General features: G+C 38.2%; 1 protein-coding gene across 4 annotated transcripts in view; it reads left to right on the top strand.

Annotated features, from left to right (window-relative positions):
• BTLA (B and T lymphocyte associated) overlaps nucleotides 1-19,958 on the top strand; it is a 24,361-nt gene extending 4,403 nt beyond the window's left edge. The window contains exons 2-10 of one of the 4 annotated variants that reach the window (XM_075169222.1): nucleotides 385-570; nucleotides 753-807; nucleotides 1,175-1,288; nucleotides 5,084-5,288; nucleotides 15,123-15,431; nucleotides 16,530-16,565; nucleotides 17,221-17,358; nucleotides 18,278-18,324; nucleotides 19,444-19,958. In XM_075169222.1, the coding sequence (XP_075025323.1) occupies nucleotides 5,204-5,288; nucleotides 15,123-15,431; nucleotides 16,530-16,565; nucleotides 17,221-17,358; nucleotides 18,278-18,324; nucleotides 19,444-19,785 (957 nt within the window). In that variant the 5' untranslated portion in view covers nucleotides 385-570; nucleotides 753-807; nucleotides 1,175-1,288; nucleotides 5,084-5,203 and the 3' untranslated portion in view covers nucleotides 19,786-19,958. The remainder of the gene's footprint in view (nucleotides 1-384; nucleotides 571-752; nucleotides 808-1,174; nucleotides 1,289-5,083; nucleotides 5,289-15,122; nucleotides 15,432-16,529; nucleotides 16,566-17,220; nucleotides 17,359-18,277; nucleotides 18,325-19,443) is intronic. The other 3 variants (XM_075169213.1, XM_075169239.1, XM_075169230.1) reach the window with 3 other exon arrangements.

Here is a 19,958-nt window from a genome sequence, read left to right as displayed (position 1 = left end):
CTAATTATGCCTTCTGTGCAAGTGAACACGAAGTAAAATAACTGTTATGCATTTTGACATTGCGGTAGATGATTTGTAGGTATAGGATCTTGCAGCTGCCTATTGCTTCAGGTCTTTTCAGGAAGGGCTTCTGCAATGTGGAAGAATCAGTTCTTTCCAAACTATCTGCAAAAAAGTCACAGTTTGACCTCTGTCCCCCTTAGGGACTTCATGAAAATTGAGCATATAACATCAGCCCATGAAAATTATCAAGTGTAGATTTGACTGTTTACACGTTCCTTTTCCTGAATTCTTATCTGGCTTGACATCTCATGATGGATCAGTGATAAACTCGTGCAACCTTTTGACTCACGAATTTATTAATCATTACTTTCTCATTTTCAGGTCACAACACATTAAGATCAAGTTGCTTTTTTGTTGCCTTTATACCAAATGGAAAAGCAGAATAGAAATAAACATGCCCTTTTGTAAAATTTTCTTGTGTGGACAATTCCTCTTTGAAAGAGCATCTGTATACTTGCAAAATCAACATATCAGTAAAGATTTGTGTGGAAGCTGATGCAGAATCAGGTGAAGAATATATTTAAAGTTTAGTAATTAGGCCATGCTAAATTCTTACGATGAGATTTTACTTTCCTAAGTGAATCATGCTGTTTAACCCATATCCAAGATGCTGTAAGATGAAGTATACGTGACTGCTTTTAGGCCACATTTATACTGATAATTAGGTTTGACATTTGTCATTTACATAGGCTGGACAGCAGAGACTGGAGGATAGACAATCTGTGGCAGTTCTGCTTAAGTCAGGTAAGGATTTTTTTTTGCCCATCCCACCACTTTTCCCTTTCTACAAGGGGTTTGGAATTTGTGGGTCTTCTGGTGGTAGAGGCCACCTCTCATATTCAAAAGCAGATAGCACATCTCACAAGTAAAAGCACAAGGTGCAGGCTCCGATAGGATAGAGAGCTACTGCAACTGTCACTCAGGCTTGATAGAGGGCAGCCTCAAGACCAGTGTTGCCCCTGAAGCTAAATATATTAAGTATACTTAATACAGTTATATTCTATAAAATAGAAAATTAAGTATAAGATAGAAATGATAAACAATTGCTGAATAGCTATTTCAGTCCCTTTGAGTTTAGCTTTTGAGTGTCCCAACTCCATGCTCACTTTAGGTTTCAGAAGCCAGAAACGTTTGAAGATTTAGTCTTGCAAAAGAAGATCTATTTTGCCAGAAGATTTCTGCTAGACCTGGAGGAGCACAGGAGGAAGATTACTGGTTTCAGTTGGTATGCAAAGCCTGTGTTCAGCTGAGCCAAACAAGCACAAGCAATTTAAATTTGTCTTTTAGATGTATCTAAGTACTTTGTGCTCTCTCTGTGTCTTCTCCTGTCTAGTAGTGCACAGGAAGGGAAAGTAAAAGCAGAGGACTACTTAAGTGCAGTGAAGTGACGAGTACTCTCATATTATATATGCTCCATGAACACACTAAAGTAAGAGTACACATTCATGAGGAAGTTACTACTGTCTTTCAGTGGATACTTTTACTTTTTCCTCCTATTTGATCCTTCTGTTCAGTAAGAACTATTGTGTCCCTGAGGAAAATAAGGAAATCTTCCATTTTCTCGTGACCAATAGAGTAGCTTACAGCAATGCAGTGGAAAGAGAGTATCATTCAGCAGTTTTGTTCAAAGCTGGAGGAAAAATAATTTGGAGCTTTAGAAGCAAACAAATATACAAAAAAAACCCCAAGAACCTCAAGTGTTTTTTTTTTTAAATCTGTCCTTCAGTGTACAGAATAGCTCCCAAATTCAGTATTAGATTTCACTGCAGTAAATGAGATCTCCTTGCCTTAATACTTTTGTAATTAGCTTCAAATTGCTTCATCCCTCCCCTTATTTCTGAAGCCTGTCATTACCATAAGACAAATCCAGTAACTAGAATACCCATGCTCACGCTTAGGGTTTTATATATAGCAAAACCCTGAGTAGATTCTTAACCAACTCTAAATTGAATGAACTGACACCCGTTGTGAGAATGTCCAGGCCTATGCTCAGTCTGCACTTTAGAACCTGGTGTAAGATATGTTTGTTGATTTAACAAAGCTTAGCTCATCTCATTAAACAGAAATTGCTTAGGGAAAAGCACGGAGATGCAGAGAATCTCATATTGTGGAAAAAGGAAAGAACTTGCACAGAAATTAAGTAACTGATCCCTCCTTTAACAGGGAGCTACAGTAGCAAGACATGAGAACAGGCTGCAGGGGCCAGCCATAGCTCATGCGGCAGCACACACTGCTGCAAGCTGCGTGATCACTAATGACAGGCAAGGAGCTGGATGGGGGACTCTAAATTATTATTGTTCCTTGAAGATACTAAAGCTTCTTCATGTAGTGTAATGAAGGTAATTTTCAGCAGACTTACTGGAGCCCTCTATCTAAATGCCATATCTCTCTATGTGGTTGGAGGCCAATGCCTAACCACCTGCAAACAGGGAAAATGCAAGCCCAAAACACAACCTTGTCTTGTCAGAAGAAAAACTGAGGTGGAACAGAAGGAACGTTACTTTTTTCTTCCACTTGCATTCAGTAAAGAAGCAGCAGACGTGACAAAGTGGACTGAATCAAGTGAAGAAAGTTTCTATTAATAGCAATCCTCAGGTGTTCAAGACTATCAGAATTTTGCTCTATATTTTTTGAGCCTTTTCCCGAAAATAGTATCCAACGCACACAGAACTGTGCTAATCGTTGTATTTGAATTGCATTGAAATCTCTTAGTTCTTTAAATACTTGGTATCTTAGAATTCAGCTGAGGTCTGATTTACATATAGCAAATAAGTAACTGAGTTACTGCAGATAGTGGCAATCAGTGCCATCTAGTGACATCTTTTTCTCCCATCTTCAAATGATATCTCATCTTGAATTAAATGCATATCCTCCTCCCTCTCCTGGTTATGCAGTTTTAGGTTAGGACTTTCATTCTTTTTTTGGTAAATAGTTATTTTATATTTACTTAGTATTTACTATCCTTTGAAACATGTTTTCAAAGCAAAACAAAAATATTTTAGTCTCTCAGATTCAGACTGATTTTCTCAAAAAATTAGAATATAAGTTACCATTTGGAGAGCTAAAAGATCTCATTTATAACTTAATATCACAAAAATAAAAAAGCTCCCAGGAATGTCTCAAGGAGGTAATAAAGCCTTAACAAGAAAACATGAAAAATTCAGATTCTTTGCCATCTTCCAGCAGATTCTCAAAAAAACCCTGCCAAAAAACCCACAACCCTACTCTTAAGCAGAAAGGAGATAAGAGAAATAATGAAGCGTCAGCAGTGATAGTAGAAGTCACATTTGCCAGAGTCTTTTAAAGAAAGGGCTCCAAAAACATAGATGAGTGTTCAAGATACTTACTATTGAAAATACAAAGTAAAGAATCCTCACAAGCCACATACAATATGCGGTACAGGAAATACGGGCTCCTTCCTGCCACTCTGACCCACCTCACCTCTCCCGAAAGGCTAATGTACAACAGTACCTGTCTTACAGTTTAGACTACTTCCACAAAGTTACCAACAAGAAATTATCTACCTAGAAAGTGAATCTCAAAACACCATAGAGAACAGACAAAACCTTGTCTTATTAAAAAGGTTCGGTCAGTAGCAAAGGACTCAGCCCAAAACAATTATTCTAATGAGAATACAGAGATTAAGTACCAACTACTCATATTACATTCCTAGCATAAACTTTGTTAATGACCAGTTTTACTATCTAAGGTAGCTATGGATTCAGCCACTAGATGTCTTCACTATACAGAAATGCAATCTGCGGTACTAGTATTCTGTGGAAGCACACTGTGTGTGCAGCTATACTCAAGGAGTTTTCTTTCATAAATATTTTCTGTTTAGGCTGGATTGTAATTTTTGTAAGGCTATTTCACTTTCTTACAAACATCAGTATGATTCTCCTGATCATCACTTACTTAGCTAGACACTTCCAACCATGAAGTTTTGGAAAGCTGTTCAATTATTTTCTTCAAAATATTACTTTGAAAAAATCCTGATAGTTTAGATTTTTGTTAGAGCATCATATGCATATATTTTGTTTAGAAAGCTTAAAATATTTAGAATAGAGTAGTTCAGTTGGAAGGCACCTACAACGATCACCTAGTCAAACTGCTGACCAGTTGTTAAGGGCATCATCCCAATGCACACTGACAGGCTTGGGGCATTGACCACCTCTCTCGGAAGCCTGTTCCAGTGTTTGACTACTCTCTTGGTAAAAAAATGCTTCTCAACATCCAGTCTAAACCTCCCCATTTTAACATGGGGCATGGTTTAATGCAGGATTTCATAACTGCATTAATTTCTTCCCTGGTTTCTATTTGTGGTGGTTATATTTGCATTATAAGCAGAAGTGATAACTGCTATATACAAAGTTCCTGTTCAACCTTAGTTTCGTTCTAAATTTATGAAGAAACTCTGCATTGACAGAATTTTTTGGGAGGGTTCAGCGTTTTAGAAATATTTAGGGGAAAAAAAAGTGTCGAGAACATGCTGAAAAAGAACCCACAAAATCCAAACCCAAATAACTTGGCCTTATATCATGAGGGTGCTAAGACTAAATAGTAGAAGTAGTCATGTCTTATAGTGCAGACTACTGTAAATTAATCTAATGCAAATTAAGACTATTCAGATATGTGTTTCTGACATCTACCAGCTTGTGAATAGTGAATTTGTTCAGCTTCTAAATTTGTTAATGTTGGATTAAAGTAATATACAAGGACTGAAAAAGTTTAAAACACAGTTGTGCATCCCTTCTCTCTGCTATATCGCTGCTTGTAAAAATCAAAACCTCAATTGCAGGAGCATCTTTCAAAAAAGAAATCTGCAGCTATGGTTGTTACACTGTATGGGGAGCCAGAGAAAGGCGAAAGATGTTTTGCCTTGAATTGCTGAGGAGTTCTGAGATGATGTGAAATGATCAAGCAGTTCACATTTCAACCACAAAAAAGACAACTACTGTGTAACCCGTCAGATTTTTGCAGATATATTGCTTCCCCGCCCCTTTCTGCACTGTCTTGACAGAATTAGAAAAGGGAATCGGCTCAGACATATACCCCTGGTAAACCTAACAGGATGCAAGACGCCATCTGAACTGCGCTTTTTAAACCTGCGGGAACCTCTTCTCTCTACCATGCCCAGAGAATGAAGGCTCCTCCAGTCATGTTGATAAAAAGGATCGTACTGTACATCCTTGTAATGCTGGCTCAGAGCAACTATCAAGTTTACGGTAAGATGTGGTCTTATAATTTAATCTGTCTGTAGTTATTAAACATTGTGGGGGCAGAACAGAAACGAAAGCAGTGCTTAGTGTACCTTGGATATAATCTGTGTCTTATTTTATTACCATATCAGAGACTTCTAATTCAAGTAAAGACAATGATGATGACAATAATTGAGACATATTAGGTAACAGTCTAAACCAGAACTCGAGCAGTTGGGGATGAAATATGTCTTGCTTTGTGGCCAAAGGCTCTGCTTTCAAGGGGTTTGGCAGCACTCAAGCCTCTGCTTGAAATCCAGGAATCCTACTAGCTCTGAACTGGATCCAGCAAATTGCCTTTACCAGATAAGTAAGTGTACCTTCAATTATTTAGCTTAACTCCATCTAATTTTCATCCTGCTTTCAACTTTGAACATCCACAGTTTTTAACTAGAGAGGTTCTCCTAATTTGGACTGATGTGAGAACTACACTGTGCCCAGTATACTCCTAATATTTTTACTAGAGGTTATTTTGTTTCAAGTTCTTCCCTGCTAATATCATATAGGAAACATAAATTTTAGTATTGAAAGGCAGTCATACAGAAAGGATAATAGCTACTGTAATGGATGTGCTCAATTGCTTTTGATACATTTCAGATATATCAACTGATAAATTGATCAAAGTAACATTTGTTATAAGACACTTCTAAAATTACACAAACAAATTGGCTATGTGAAACTTAGTTGACATGCATGACTATCTGCAAATCTATAGCATCTTTCGACACTCCTTGTTTTTATGAACAAAACACATTATTAATACTAATAGGAAAGGTTAAACAAGCATTCAAAGCATCTGCCCATCTGGGAAGGGAAACCCAAACATTTAGCTTAAAAGACATGAATTACTAGGTCAGTTAGATGCAGGTGTTTCTTAATCAGTGTGTGATCTGAGCTCAGGGAGGCTACTGAACTGCTTTACATTTGATTTTCAAATGAATAAACTAACATGCTTCTGAAGGGGGTGTATCTAGGGCTGATAACCTCCTCCATACCCTAAGCGGAAGTATCTTCTTTTCTTGTAAAAGTTAACTACCGTTTCTATTCACTTCACTAAGTCTGCCTGTGTTATTAGTCCCTCACACAATCACCTCTCTGTATCATCCTGTATAGTTCATTAATACACAGATGAATCCTCCATAGTCATCTGCCAGGTTCCTAGATACTGTTTTTAAAACAGAATGTAATTTCTGTTATGCTGCTTATCACTATTTCCTTCTATACACCTATATTACTACAAATATCAGAATCATGTTTATAGGAGCATTACAGAGAGAAAAGTTTTTCAAGTCAGTCTCTACAGAACCATGATGTGAATTTTTTTTTAATGTATTAAATTTTAGCCATAAGTTTTCCAAGCTTGTTTGGGTTTTATTTTGGTTAGTAGTAATCTGAAAATTGAAGCCAACTTATTTAAGCTTTCTATGTTGCAAATCTATCCAAAGTTTCCCTTACTCCTAACAGAAACAAAGTTGACCATTCAGATTTCACATACAAAGTCAATAACCAGCAAATCTTTTCTAAATTAGAGAAGGAGAAGGAAGCTGGTTTCTGATAAGGCACAAACAGAAGGACCTTCTCCCCCCTTACCCCAGTAATTTTAGTCCAGTTAAACCCTGTCTCCTTTGTAACACCAAAGAACTTTGTTCTCCCCCAGTCTCAAAAAGAGTGGTTGTTGCTGTCTGGACAGCATACACAAAATAAATGAAGCATTTCATCCCAACAAAAATAAAACTCAGAAAACCTCCCCTTGCTCCAAGAAGCCCCAGATTTTCCTTACCTGTGCAAGTTAATTCTTGGTGCAGTAGAGCCTGGCTCGCTGCAGCCTGTTCAGGAACACACTCAAGTGATCTAAAAGAAAATGCGCTTTTAGTCAATCTGAAGCTTACCAAGGAGTGTAAGTTTGAGTGTTGAGTGTAAGTACATGCACACATGCCCACTAATGGCGGGCATGGTTCTCAGCTCAAATAATACCTTGCTGTTAGACCTTCTTGTGGGATAGCCTGCACATGCTGACATTCAGCTAAACAGAAACATTCCATCTTCAAGATTCAGTCATCAAATATAAAGGCATGTTTTCTGCACTTACACAGCTTTCATCAAGGAATAGTTAAAAAAATTATGCAACTCTCCATCAGCTACCTCAGCAAGCAGGTCAGCTTTTACAAGTACTACCATTACCAGAAAAAAAAACAGAAAAACAACAAGAAGCCCAGAAAATCCTCGATTGTACACCAAATAAATAGAAAAATTGCATTACTGTATCTTTACATGACATGGGAAAAAATAAGTGAAAAGGACTAAAATTAAATTTCTAATAACAAAATTATATTCTTTGAAAAATCCAAATTGTGATATAAATATGTAAAATGACTAAAATAAAATTTTACATCATTCCTTGAAAAGCCTTCTGAAGCTGGGAGAAGTCTGAAAAAGACCTATCCAAGTATCACTTAATATGTCTTCTGAAGTGCTTCTCTTTCTAAATACACCTTACCTAAATTCAAGAAGAGAGCATATTTTTCCATGAGTTCTCCTCACAGCCCATTTCCTTTTTTGTTGTTAAAAATAACAGTGTCATGAAAATCTCAGTGCTAAATGTGAAACCTCAACAAATCAATGCACTTTCTGGTTTTTATGCTATGACCCTAATCAGAAACTTCCCAGAACATTGGAGCCGAGTTAACACCATTACTAGTGCTTCACTGTGTTCACAGATAGACCCAAATGTAGGATTCAAAACTAATTGTAGACATTTATTTTTCATGAATAATTGACATTTTATACCTCAGCCATTATCTGCCTCAGGGAATGACTTGTATTCTATCCCATCCCTTGTTCCTCTTTTTTTTAAAGGGAGGAGAGAGGGGAAAACAAAGTAAAGATAAATCCCTTTGAAAACAAATGCCTCAGAAATTTCAGTTAGTAAGTCCTAGTTTATTGGAGTTGTTCTGAATTCTTAGATGACCAGGTGTGAATGACACCATTTATAAGTCAAAGATCAGAAGGCTCAATTTTTAGCTATTATTTTCCTACTGAGTTAGGTAAATGGAAAGTTATCTCTTTTGTTTGCTTAATGAGTCGTATCATGACTATGTTTTCTAGAACATAAGAATAAGAAAAAAAATTGTTTTTTATAAAAGAAAGTCTTGTCATGGGTATTTCCCTATTGTACAGGTTATGGAATACATACTTTGATCTGAAACCCTTATCCTGGCAGTACACTGTACAGAAGATTTTCCTTACCTGTGCAAATTCGTTCTTAGTGCAATAGAGCCTGGCTCGCTGCAGCCTGTTCAGGAATGCACTCAAGTGATCTAAAAGAAAATGTGCTTTTAGTCAATCTGAATCTTACCAAGGAGTGTAAGTTTTCAGCTGATGGATAAAGCTTCCATATGTTACAAATTCTTTTACCCTCTTGAAAACTGCACATTCAGATATTTACCATGACCACCCATATATGTGACATTGAAAACTTAAGACTTGCTATAAGACTTTCTAACTGTTTTCAGGTCTCAGCTCACAACAATGTTAAAGAAAGGGTAATTAAATTTATCTTGGAAAGCGCTTGCACATATAGAATATAATTGGCAGACAGTGTCTCTACCATTGACTTCTCATAAGCCACAGGAGGCAGCAGATAGAAACAAGTTAAGATACACCGTCACAGGAGAAGTACGCCAAGCCATGTTTGTGCTCATTCAGTAATTGAAGTTTATCTCATGTTTGTCTTTCTAATGACAACCAATGAAAAGAAAAGGTTCTCTCTCATTTTCAGGTGTGTTGATTTTTTTTTCCCTATTAAAAAAAAAGATACCCCTCTTTCTCTAGGATATTGTGGTTTATATTGTTATTTAATCCCAAATCTTCACTGACACCTATTCCTGCCAAATGGCCTTTACAGAAAATCTGTGAAAGATATTTTAAAAGTTTGCCTTAAATATTTTATTCTATGTAAAAAAGGTCCCAAATCTTTTTGTTTTTAAAAAGATTTTCTCCACTGCTTTTTATCCACTTAAAATTTCTTGCTAAGTAAGGTGTGATTTGGGAAAGAGGAAAGGTTAATTAGAGATTTCAGGGCACGTTCATTATGAATTGCCACACTTAATTACTAGAGAAAAAAAGGCTGGATTATAGGAAAAAGCTTTCTCTAGCCCAGATTTTTAGTTATTGAAGACCAAAATAATTCAAACTGAAAATTTCCCAAAGCCTGAGAAAAATGTTTAACTCTTATTCACTCATCTCTTCTGATGATATTGTTCTAGAAGGTTGCCAAACTGATGGCTAATAACATCTACTAAGGACTAGGTTTCTTCTAGCAAAAAGTTGAAAACCTAAAGCCCAAGTCATTCAGCCATGAGTCATTAACAGGTCACAGAAATATAAAAAAAACGATTGTGATTATTTTTCATGCTCCAAGCATTGTCTTGGAACAATTAAAAAAAAAAAAAATTAAAGGCAGCCTAAAGTCCAATTGCTTTAAGCATCTGAAAGGAAGGCCCTTTTGCAGGCTCTGAGGACAGTCTACAAATTCTCATACACACTGAAAAGCAAGAGGTAGCTTATATAGCTCCTGGTTAGGAAGTTAAAAAGATTGCTCTATTTGACTGAAAGGGAGAAGAAGAAAAAAAAAAAAAAAACCAACAAAAACCAAACAACAAAAAACACAACAAAAAAAATCACTGAATAAAATAGTTGTGCTTACCTAGCACCCACAAGCTTCTTCCAAGGGATCCACAAATGATAACTAAGAAAATTAAATAAATTTTCAGTACGCTAAATTTCTCCTACTACCTCTAGCTACAGAGGAAGAAGGAAGAAGGGGGGGCACTATAAACTAGAGAAAAATGTAAGACCAAGTAAAACCCAGCAGTCTCAACCTCCACTTATTTTAAGTGAAAAGAGGAAGAGGATTTATACACTAGGGTTAATTGACAGCAGGCTGCCAAACAATTTCACCTGCATCAGCAGCCAGAAATGAAGGCTAAGAGCTAACAGGTGTGTGTAGAGCGGTGTCATGCAAACTCTTCTCTCTGAAAGTGCCTCTGAGAGTCAGTGGGACAGGAGGGCTCTGCTGCTCAGAAATCGTGGGCAGGCAGTGGCACTCCTGGGCTGGGTAGCAAGTGCAGCACAAGTTTTCCCATGTGCATTTCCCAAAGCTCAGTGGCATATTCCATAGGTAACCTTTTGGAGAAAGCAAGGGTGTTGGAGTCAAGCCCACTCGATGGCAGAGAATTTTGCTTTGGAAACATAATTTGATCAGACCTGATTATATTGGAATTATACCAGGAAATGAATGATCACCACCAAAAGTGAATGATCACCACCAGAAGATGAAGGAGCAAAGCTGTGGCACGTGTTGGCATAGGCACTTGGGAAAAAAGGAGAAACGCTATTCAAGCTCACCTGACTGAGAGATGTACTAGCACATTTTATTCGAACTCTCTTAAAAATATACTATATGAGCAAAAGTAATACAAGTAATATCAATGCCAGTGGAACTTTTTCTTAAAAGACAAATGTAACCAAGTAAACCCTTAGTTAGCACTGGAATAGCTCCTTATGACTTAATTGATAGTAGTGCAGAAGTTGTATGGAGGGAAGTTTCTTGTGATATCAGTGCAAGCATGTAACACTTGAACTGCTTATATCTTTCACTTACAGAGCAAGGGCTGCACAAAAACGACTCTAGAAGTATATCCAGACTTCAGTAAGGCTTCTGCTTGGGAAATTTATATATTCCCACTCAGGATGTGGCTGCAGGGTAATTCAAAACTTTCTATGCACCCAGTGTCACCCCTGTTCCCTCTCTCTGGGAGGTTCTTCCCCTCTCCCTGCTTAATAATGATGCTGAAGGAAGGAGTGTCACTGAAATCTGTTTTAAAACTTTGAGAGAAATTGGAATTTTTGGACCTTCTAGAAAAGTTTTGGGGTTTGGTTTGGATTTTTTTTTGTTGCTGTTCTTTTCTTTTTTTCCCAAAAAAAGACAATTTTGAAAAAGATAAAACTATATGATAAAGTAATTAGGTGAAGACATCAGAAAATATCTGTTCTGCAGAGACCTGCACATCCTTCTGGAAATACCTGTTACATAGGATTATATCAGAAAGAAGGCTGCTATCAGGGTACAATCCGAGCTTTATAGATACTTCCTGAAGCGTTATCTGTCATGGCAATCATTGCTCAAATAATTGAAACCTCTACTTTCTAATTTGAGCTTTTAGTTTCCATTTTCAGACTGTTGATAACCATGTGCTCCTACTGTGGTATGACCAAAGTAGATATGACCGACTTGCCTGAAACCAAATCATGCTTTCTTTTAATCAGAAACGGAAGGTCTAAGTGAAAGATAAGTGATCCTGGTTCATAACTAAAATATGACTTTCAGAAAGATCTTATTCAGGGGAGGAGAAAAGGGACTAGATGACTGGGCAGGGCATGCTGACCTAACACCTAAATGCACCTTGTGAACATGGCCAGGCTCTACACATTAGAGCTGTTGCTATTGCAATATATTTGCCACATCATATACATTGCAATTAAAAAATACATAGTGTATATTTAATATATTAAATATTAAATTTAATTATTTTATTCACATTAAATATAATACAATATGTTAAATATTATATTAAATATATTGCTATTGCTACTGCATCCAGATGGATGGTCCCTGGAGGAATATCTCTTCCTGTACACCATATATTTATTTATAATCAGGAGCTACTATCGTGGCAATGCTGTGGCAGAAAGCGGATTATGAGCATGTCTTGTGTATCAGTGGAGACCACATAAGAAATGTCATACTGCCTAAGACCAGTGCTCTGTCTCTGGCAGCAGCAAGAAGAAAGGCTGTTCAGGGAGAGCACATGAGCACGGCCACGTTCTGTGGTCCATTCCCCTCCTGCCCTCCCAGCAATGGAACAGTTGCATTGGGGACATCAGCATGTACATCCTTCCCAAGTCCTTTCAGCGTCTGTTTATGGACCCGATGTCCATGAACTTATCTACGTGACTACATACACTGACAGGTTAGAAGGTAAATTCAGCTATATTATCCTGACAGATGTCAGTGTAGGCTAGTCCTCAGGGCTGCCAGTGACTCAAACTCTACAAGCTTCCAGAGAAACCAGTTCCAATATTACTGTTTTCACAGTTAGGAAGATTTTCAATCTATGTAATGAACCTTCCTTACTTCACCTTTAGCCCATTATTTCTCCTTATACCTAACATAAACATGAAAAACCAGATTATTTCATTCTTCTTATATGTCTTTACATGATTTTATTATGTCCTTTCCTCTCACTGCTTTTCTTTAAGTGAAACAACCCCAAGAATTTCAAGCTTTCCTTTATGGCCTTCTTATCATGTTCATGGTATTTGCTGGCTTCTTTCCGACTTGGAGAGACTCCAAGCATTGCCCTCCTTCTTTTTTGAAGAGCAGTGAAAAAGACTGGACAAGACCGAGGTACACTTACCAGTCCTTAGCAGAACACAAAGGTTATCGCATGTCTCCTGTATATCTCCTTGAACTGAGCCTGCCTTTTTACAAATAATTTCTCTAATTTATCTGGTAAATCTAATTTACTGCTGGTAATCTATTGATAGCTTTCTCTCTCCACTGACTAGTGAACTAATATTTTCTGAGTTTTACGATCAATATACTTACACTTGATGTGTTTTCCTAAGCGCATCTCATTCTCTGCCATGACTTTTCCAATGTTACTCAGTTCTTTTATGCCCCTCCTTAATAACCTGGCCTTCTTTATGCTTTTGGAGGCTTCCTTCTTGTGAAGAGCTTGCTCATGATTTACCCAAGATAGTCTTTTATTGCACTGCTGTAGTCTAGATGCTTAGTGCTTGTGCTCTCATCATTTATTGGATGGACCACCAGCTCTGTTTATGTCCTTTTCCTTTGTATTTACATCTGAGGAGTTCTTACCTCCCAGGTCTCCAAACTTACTAAAGTTTTCTTTGCTAAACCCAACTATTTTTATTCTGCTGCTCTCCTTCCTTCTCTTCTTAGGGATATTGATTGAATTAAGGCTTCTAGTTCCTCTTGTTTTTTATCCAGACTTTTTTCATTAGTAAAAAGACATTATTTGCTATTGTCCTCCTTGTTCATTTTCTCATCGCCATCCAAATTATCTGAATTTCCTTCACTTGCCCCTTCCACAAGGACCAATTTTAAAGTCCTTGTCCAAGTCGCTTGCCTGTGTACTTTTGCCACTCTACTCGCCCCACTTCAATCCTCATTTAAAGCTATCCTGACTAAGGGAAAGTGGGTACACAAGGATGATTTCAGATTTGGACCCTCAAAGCAGAATCTTCCCAGGATGCCAAGTCCTGCAAGCAGATGAGTTTATTGCACATGGCAGAGATATATCAGAGACCACAATTTCTTGTAGTGGCTGCAGATAACAGCCTTACAGTGAATAGCCTCTTCCTTATTATCAAGCAAGATCAGGCACATTTGATAGGGCAAAATGAGAACAATATTAAAGATTTAGGTTTAGAGGTAGATGAGTGCCACCTAATTTTTAGATGCCCGTGCCCAAAGTCACCTTAAAGAGAGTAAACTGAAAAATCAACGGCAGCAAAGCGTTAGCTCTGCTATAATGAAGTCTATGAACACACGTGTGCTTAAAACTCAGTATTATGGAGTGCTCTAAAATTTATTTACAGTGTGGAGTAGTCTGAGATTTGTAGAGAAGAGGCTTGCAAAATAGAGGTCATAAATGAAAAATGTTAATCTGGCCATTCCAAGTTCTTGAATATAATACCCAGTTATTCACAAGGATTGTTATATCACATGCATAAGAAATCCTGGCTGATGGTGGAGGTGAGGCGTTCGGTGTCGCAGTTATGTGCACCGGCTGCCTGGAGTCCCAGAGGCTCCGTCCCTTGAAGCAGCACTGGCTGCCGACAGACAGACCACTGCCCTCTCCACACTGCTCTTTCCTCCCCTATACATTTCTCCTCCCTACAAAACTTGCCTTCAACATACTTTGTCATTTTTTCTACTCCCCTCTATCAACCAGATCATATAGATATATTTAAGATTTTTTTCTCCAGACTTGCGAGCAACCACTTTCTTCAGTGCACAAGCACTGTACTGTAAGACAGGGTAGGGAAGTAGGGAGCACGTGGGTATCGCATAGTTTTTGTTACTTTTACTTAGCCAGAGAAATAAAGCACCACAAGAAACATGAATCTTTAATAAAGGGTCAGGACATTAAATACCAAGACGCAGAGTTAAGGTGACATACCATAGCTTGAACACTGAGTTTAACAAAACATAACAAAAATAAAATAATAGAGATAAGGTATATTTGCATTGAATATAATTCCTTTCATTATGACAATTATAAAAAATCTCTACCAAAGAAAAGCCTTTACTTCTGCAAGTTAACAAGAATTGTGAAGTAAACAATAACCTGAAGTAAATCTAAAAGTAACAGAAAAGGTCTGTGAGAAGGATGACACAGGAAAACCTGCTATGTATGTTTTATGTATTTTATTTCTAAACTATTAAATTTCTAACTTGACTGAGATATAGAAAAAAGGGAAAAATTCCTATCAGAGGGAGAAAGTGCATTTTAACAATCCTCCTAAAAATGAAAGAACCAATAGTCTTGATGTTATCTGCTATCACTGTCCCATATAGAGACCAGATCTCCTGCAAGCAGACAAAGGAAGTCTTGAGTCATGAGAGAGAAAGGAAACTCTGGTTAGTGTTATGGGGAGTATATAGCAGACCCCCTCCACCATGACTTTTGTTGTGTTTTTCTTCTCTTCTAGGATTTGATGCCACCTATTGTCCAGTTGAAATTCAAGTTAAAAGAAACTCCCAGTATGAAATTAATCTTGGGAGCTCTTTGACTATAAACTGTCCAGTTCTTTACTGCAAGAAAAAACCAGTCATGCAGTGGTGCAAGATAGAGGTGGATACATGTGTGCTACTGAAGGAGGGCAAAGCAGAATTGAAGTCCAACATGTTTACTCTGGAATTTTTCTCAGTTAATCAGAATGACAGCGGAATTTACCGTTGTCGAGCAATAGTGGACAACTTTTCCAGCGAGAGCCATGGAATAAAGGTTATTGTTGAAGGTGAGGCCCCTATATTATGAAAGAGCCCTTTTAAACAAAAGGATGCCACATATAGGAAAGCCCATGCATGCTGGATGATGTCTTCTCCCAACATGTTTGTCTGGTAGCACGGTTGTGGTGGTACTTGCCACCTTCTTGCTGCTTCTATCCTGCCTCTTGGTCCTGGGAAAAGGAAATAACAAAATAAAGAAATAACAGGACGATCTGGAAGAGAAAAGCAAAGTTGCCGATGCCAAACAGCCATTAGTGGACCACCTGATAATAAAAAAAAATCAATTGGAACACAAAAAGATTGTAGGAGGACAGCCTGATTATACGTCACACGGATTAGACAGGATGCAAATGGTCGCATAGTAGCAGCTGATGAGGCCACATGACAGTAAAGAGGACAAAGCAATTCAAGCGTCATGTTGAGAATAATCTCTCTTGCACGAAACAGAGAGAAAGTATAGTTTTGTACACAAAGAAGTTCTAGAGCAGGAAATATTACAATAGTTTTAAATGATCTTTGAGGAGCTAAGGGCAAGTGAGGCCTTCATGTTAACTTAGGCAGTTGGGGTGCCAGGTCTAGGTTATGACGAGCCACGCCTGCCCTCCTCAATGTTGCTCTGCAGCTAGAAAGTGATCTGTCTGGCTGTAGTGTCCTACTGACCCCAGGCAGCTGAGGGGTACGATTGTTCTGTTGCCAGTTCCTCTTCTGGTAAGTTGGTGAACTTTAAAACCTGTTTATTGCCACATGAAATGCTGCAACAGAGGGAAACAAACATCAAAATTTACGGCTGTAATATGCTAGCAGACACAGTATATGCCCAGCTCATGATGCAAGTTTCCTTTGAAATATGTGTTCTGCTGATCTATTTATTTGAACGCCAAAGAAGTCTGGAAGATAGGATTACTCTGTTGGCAGTGGGAGACCAACACGTCATTTCCCCTCCCCACAGAACACCCTACCCTTTGCCTGTTGCATTTTGTTCCCTCTTTCATCAGCAGATTGAAAGGGAACCTTGTCAAGACTTCAGTATGCTGTGCAGAGAAAACAACTGCAGTGCAAAATGTCAGGTTGCTGTTTCATTTCCCTCTCTTGTTTTTCTGTTTCAGAAAAGTCTGCAAACATTATCACAATGTCACCAGAAAGTAAGTTCTTATTTCCTCTTTAAGAGAAATGAACTAATCTGTATTGCTATGAATTTCTGGTTAGTGTTTTGTGCAGTCAAGACAAATTTAACCTCACTGTTAAACTACAATTGCTTTCTTCCCACTTGAACACGATACAATCTCTCAAGGGTCACAGTTTTCAAGGCTATGACTGTCCAGCATTCAGCATAAAAGGGACAAAGCCAAACAAATTACCTCCTGGTGGTATATCTACACTTCTGACATGCTCTTTAATATCCCAGCGATATATGGCTTATACCTACAAAGTATTAGAAATCATGCTATACCGTCACTTTAACATAGCCTGAAGTTGATTATTGCTCACAATTACAATTGCAAAAATATACTGGAAGTTCAGAGCACTGCTCTAATTCTGACCCTTTGTTTGCTTCTGCCAGCCTTCTGCCATGCATCATTCATCGACTACACTTTCCCATGAACTTTTCCTTCCAATATCTTCATACTTCATAGAATGCCCATGGAGGTGGTTATCTGATGACATGCTGTACCAAGTTAAAGAATGTTTAGGTACATTAAGAAGCAAGTTGCATCAGAAAGACCTAATGCAAAAAAAAAAAAAAAGAAAAGCCACTCAAATACTTCTCTATGCTAATACATGTTAATGTGATTTTAGATACCACTAATATCTCAGAAGAGTCCCAAGAATCTGGAAACTACAAGATACTGCACATTATTTATGCTTCAGCATCCGTGGGTCTATGTTGCCCATTCATCGTCGTATGCATGTTTTGGTGTCTAAGGAGGTACCATGGTAAGTAGTTTTACCATCTAAGCTTTGCCTAGTATGCATTTGATTCCACTCCTTTTCACAGCTTCACAGAAGTTGCATTCAAAGCTCTATGAAAATCTCCTAATAATTACTCCCACTGATTGCTGAGATGTCCTTGTCAAGTGTGCCAGTTAGGATACTGAATCTTCAAGAATTTAGTTTGCCCCTGTATTGTTCCCTTCCAGAGATAGAGGGATGGAAGTAAAGTAAGAACAAATAAAAATCTCAGACTTTATAATAGTTGGAAATTTTTCTCCTGTTTTGCAAATAATCAGGTTAGAAATAAATAGGAGTTTTAGCCACACAAATGCAGTCAAGCTCTATCCAGTTACATTTTACATTCCTAGTTTTCCCTTTAAATTATCAAATAATTACAGCATTATTCTCTCCTGCTTCACAAGAACTCTTACACAGCTGCCATGTCCTGAATCAAGAATGGAACTTGGAGTGCCCCATATCTTAATTTAAGTGATTTCACATTGGTCTATTATAATCCCATGGGTTTTTTCTTTTTATTTTAGGAAAATGGAATTAATTCATCTTCCAATGAAATTTAACATGTTTGCTCATAGAATGACTTCAGGATTTTCCGTGCTTTTTTCTCCCCAACCAGTTCACCGAACACAGAGGAAACTGGCCACAAGTACAGTAGGCGTTTTTCTGCTGCTATTCAGAGGAGCTCTGTGCAACACAGAAACTCATTCTATAAATGTATCATTCTGTGTTGGTTAGCTTTTGTCAGAACAGCTATTCCCAAATCCAGTTTGGAAATAGATTTTTATTCTTTGAGGTCCACTCAACAAGGCAAGGACTCCTATAGTAATTAATACTCCCTCCCTAAGCAGAAAGGCACCTTCTCAAAGCTGATTTATTGAAACATCTTTTTTTTTCTTCTTCCCAGCAAAGCAAAAGAGAACTCCATTAACCCCACAGAGACAAGAGAGCCTGGTACGTTTAAATTTTGCCATCATCAAAAACCTGACCACGTCTTGCATAACCACGGACCGAGAACAAATCTTTGTGTAGTACAAAACGTGGCATAGGATCAGAGACAGATTTAGTGACCCTCTTGGTGCCTGGACAGCTTAGCTTGTCTAGTGTGAGATATCACCATGGCTGAGCTGAGGGAAGGAACTAAGGGTCTTTAGCCACAAAGGTACTTTAGGCATCTAAATTCCTATTAAAACGTATTAATTTGTAAGGACCATTCCAGTAAGAGTTTAGGCACCTAAAGCACCTCTGTTGTTCTGGTTCAGACTGTCTGTGTAAGAAAAAAAAAAGACCCACAGAGCGAGGAAAATGTTTGAAAAGAAAGACTTTCATATGTGGCTAGCATGAATTCACACAGGTCTTGCAATCGGTTCCAGAGAAATTAGATGGGCAGAAGGCAGAACGCAAAAGATGCGATTGGAGCTGACAGCTATCAATCAGAGGGGAAGTGTTGGTGGGGATCAAAAGGCACCAGACAGGTTGCAGAGCTCCCAAAGGGCAAGTTGGAAAAAAGAAGATTAAAAGCAGTATATTCTAAGTGGCTAGAAAAATGGATGTCAAAAGAGGACTTCATTAGAGAGACATGAATTTATAGAGGAATTTGCAGATTTTGGAGAAGGAGAAAGATTTATTTGAGAAATAGTAAGACAAAATAATAAGAAGCAAGAGATCAGGAAATAGGAGAACAGGGGCAATGAGGAAAAGGTAGTCTGGGGTTTGGAGGTGAAAATAAGAAAGATTTCATAAACTGAGAAGGAAAAGCCTTGAATGAGTGGCATAGAAGAGCTCTCACAAAATGATAAATCAGTTTTGCCTTAAGTTGGCATCTTGCAAGAAAAGACATGAGAGTTTGGGAAGGGAAATGGAGAAAGGCAGGAGATACAAGAATGATTTCTAACTTTATATCAAAGATCAATATAAAATCCCGTGACCAGGTGAATCCAATTCACCTGTGCTCAAAAGCAGTTTTAAGGGGATAAAGCAACTTGAACAAAATCTTACACACCTCTTATTTAGCAGGAGCACAGGCAAACAACCAGACATCCACAGAGCTGTACCCCGTTCTGTTTTCTGCAGGTCAGAAGTCCAGCGGCTGCTCTATCCCATGCTGCTGGGACAACTCAAGCTTCAGAAGAAAGCTCCTCCCTTTACTATTGCTCCATGGCTAGCCCACTGCAGGCCTTGCACAGCAACGCAATTTATGACAATGATGTCCCTCCCTGGAATGCTCAGAGGACAGCACCTAATGCACTTTGCAATGATCCTGTTATTCCTTCCATCCCAGTTTTACTTGAAAGCCCAGATGTCCTCACATATGCTGCACTAAATCATTCTGCTTCTGCAGAAGGATGCCAGAGAAGGGAACTAATTGTAGAAAATGAATTTACAGAATATGTGTCCATTAATGTAAATAAGTGAATGTGGCAAGGACTTCTCCAGGCAACCTTTTGCATGCAGTCCCAGTTCTAGCTTCCCTCCAGGATGTTGTTCGTTTCTCTTCCAGGAAAACTTCCCTTTTGTTAAGAAGAACCTATGGATGCTCCCCTGTAACGCCAGAATTCAAAACACAGCCCATGTCGATGGGTGGGTAT

The sequence above is a fragment of the Calonectris borealis genome, chromosome 1 (assembly GCF_964195595.1).
Source record: "Calonectris borealis chromosome 1, bCalBor7.hap1.2, whole genome shotgun sequence".
NCBI classification, from domain to species: domain Eukaryota; kingdom Metazoa; phylum Chordata; class Aves; order Procellariiformes; family Procellariidae; genus Calonectris; species Calonectris borealis.
This window is presented reverse-complemented; position numbering and strand designations above follow the sequence as displayed.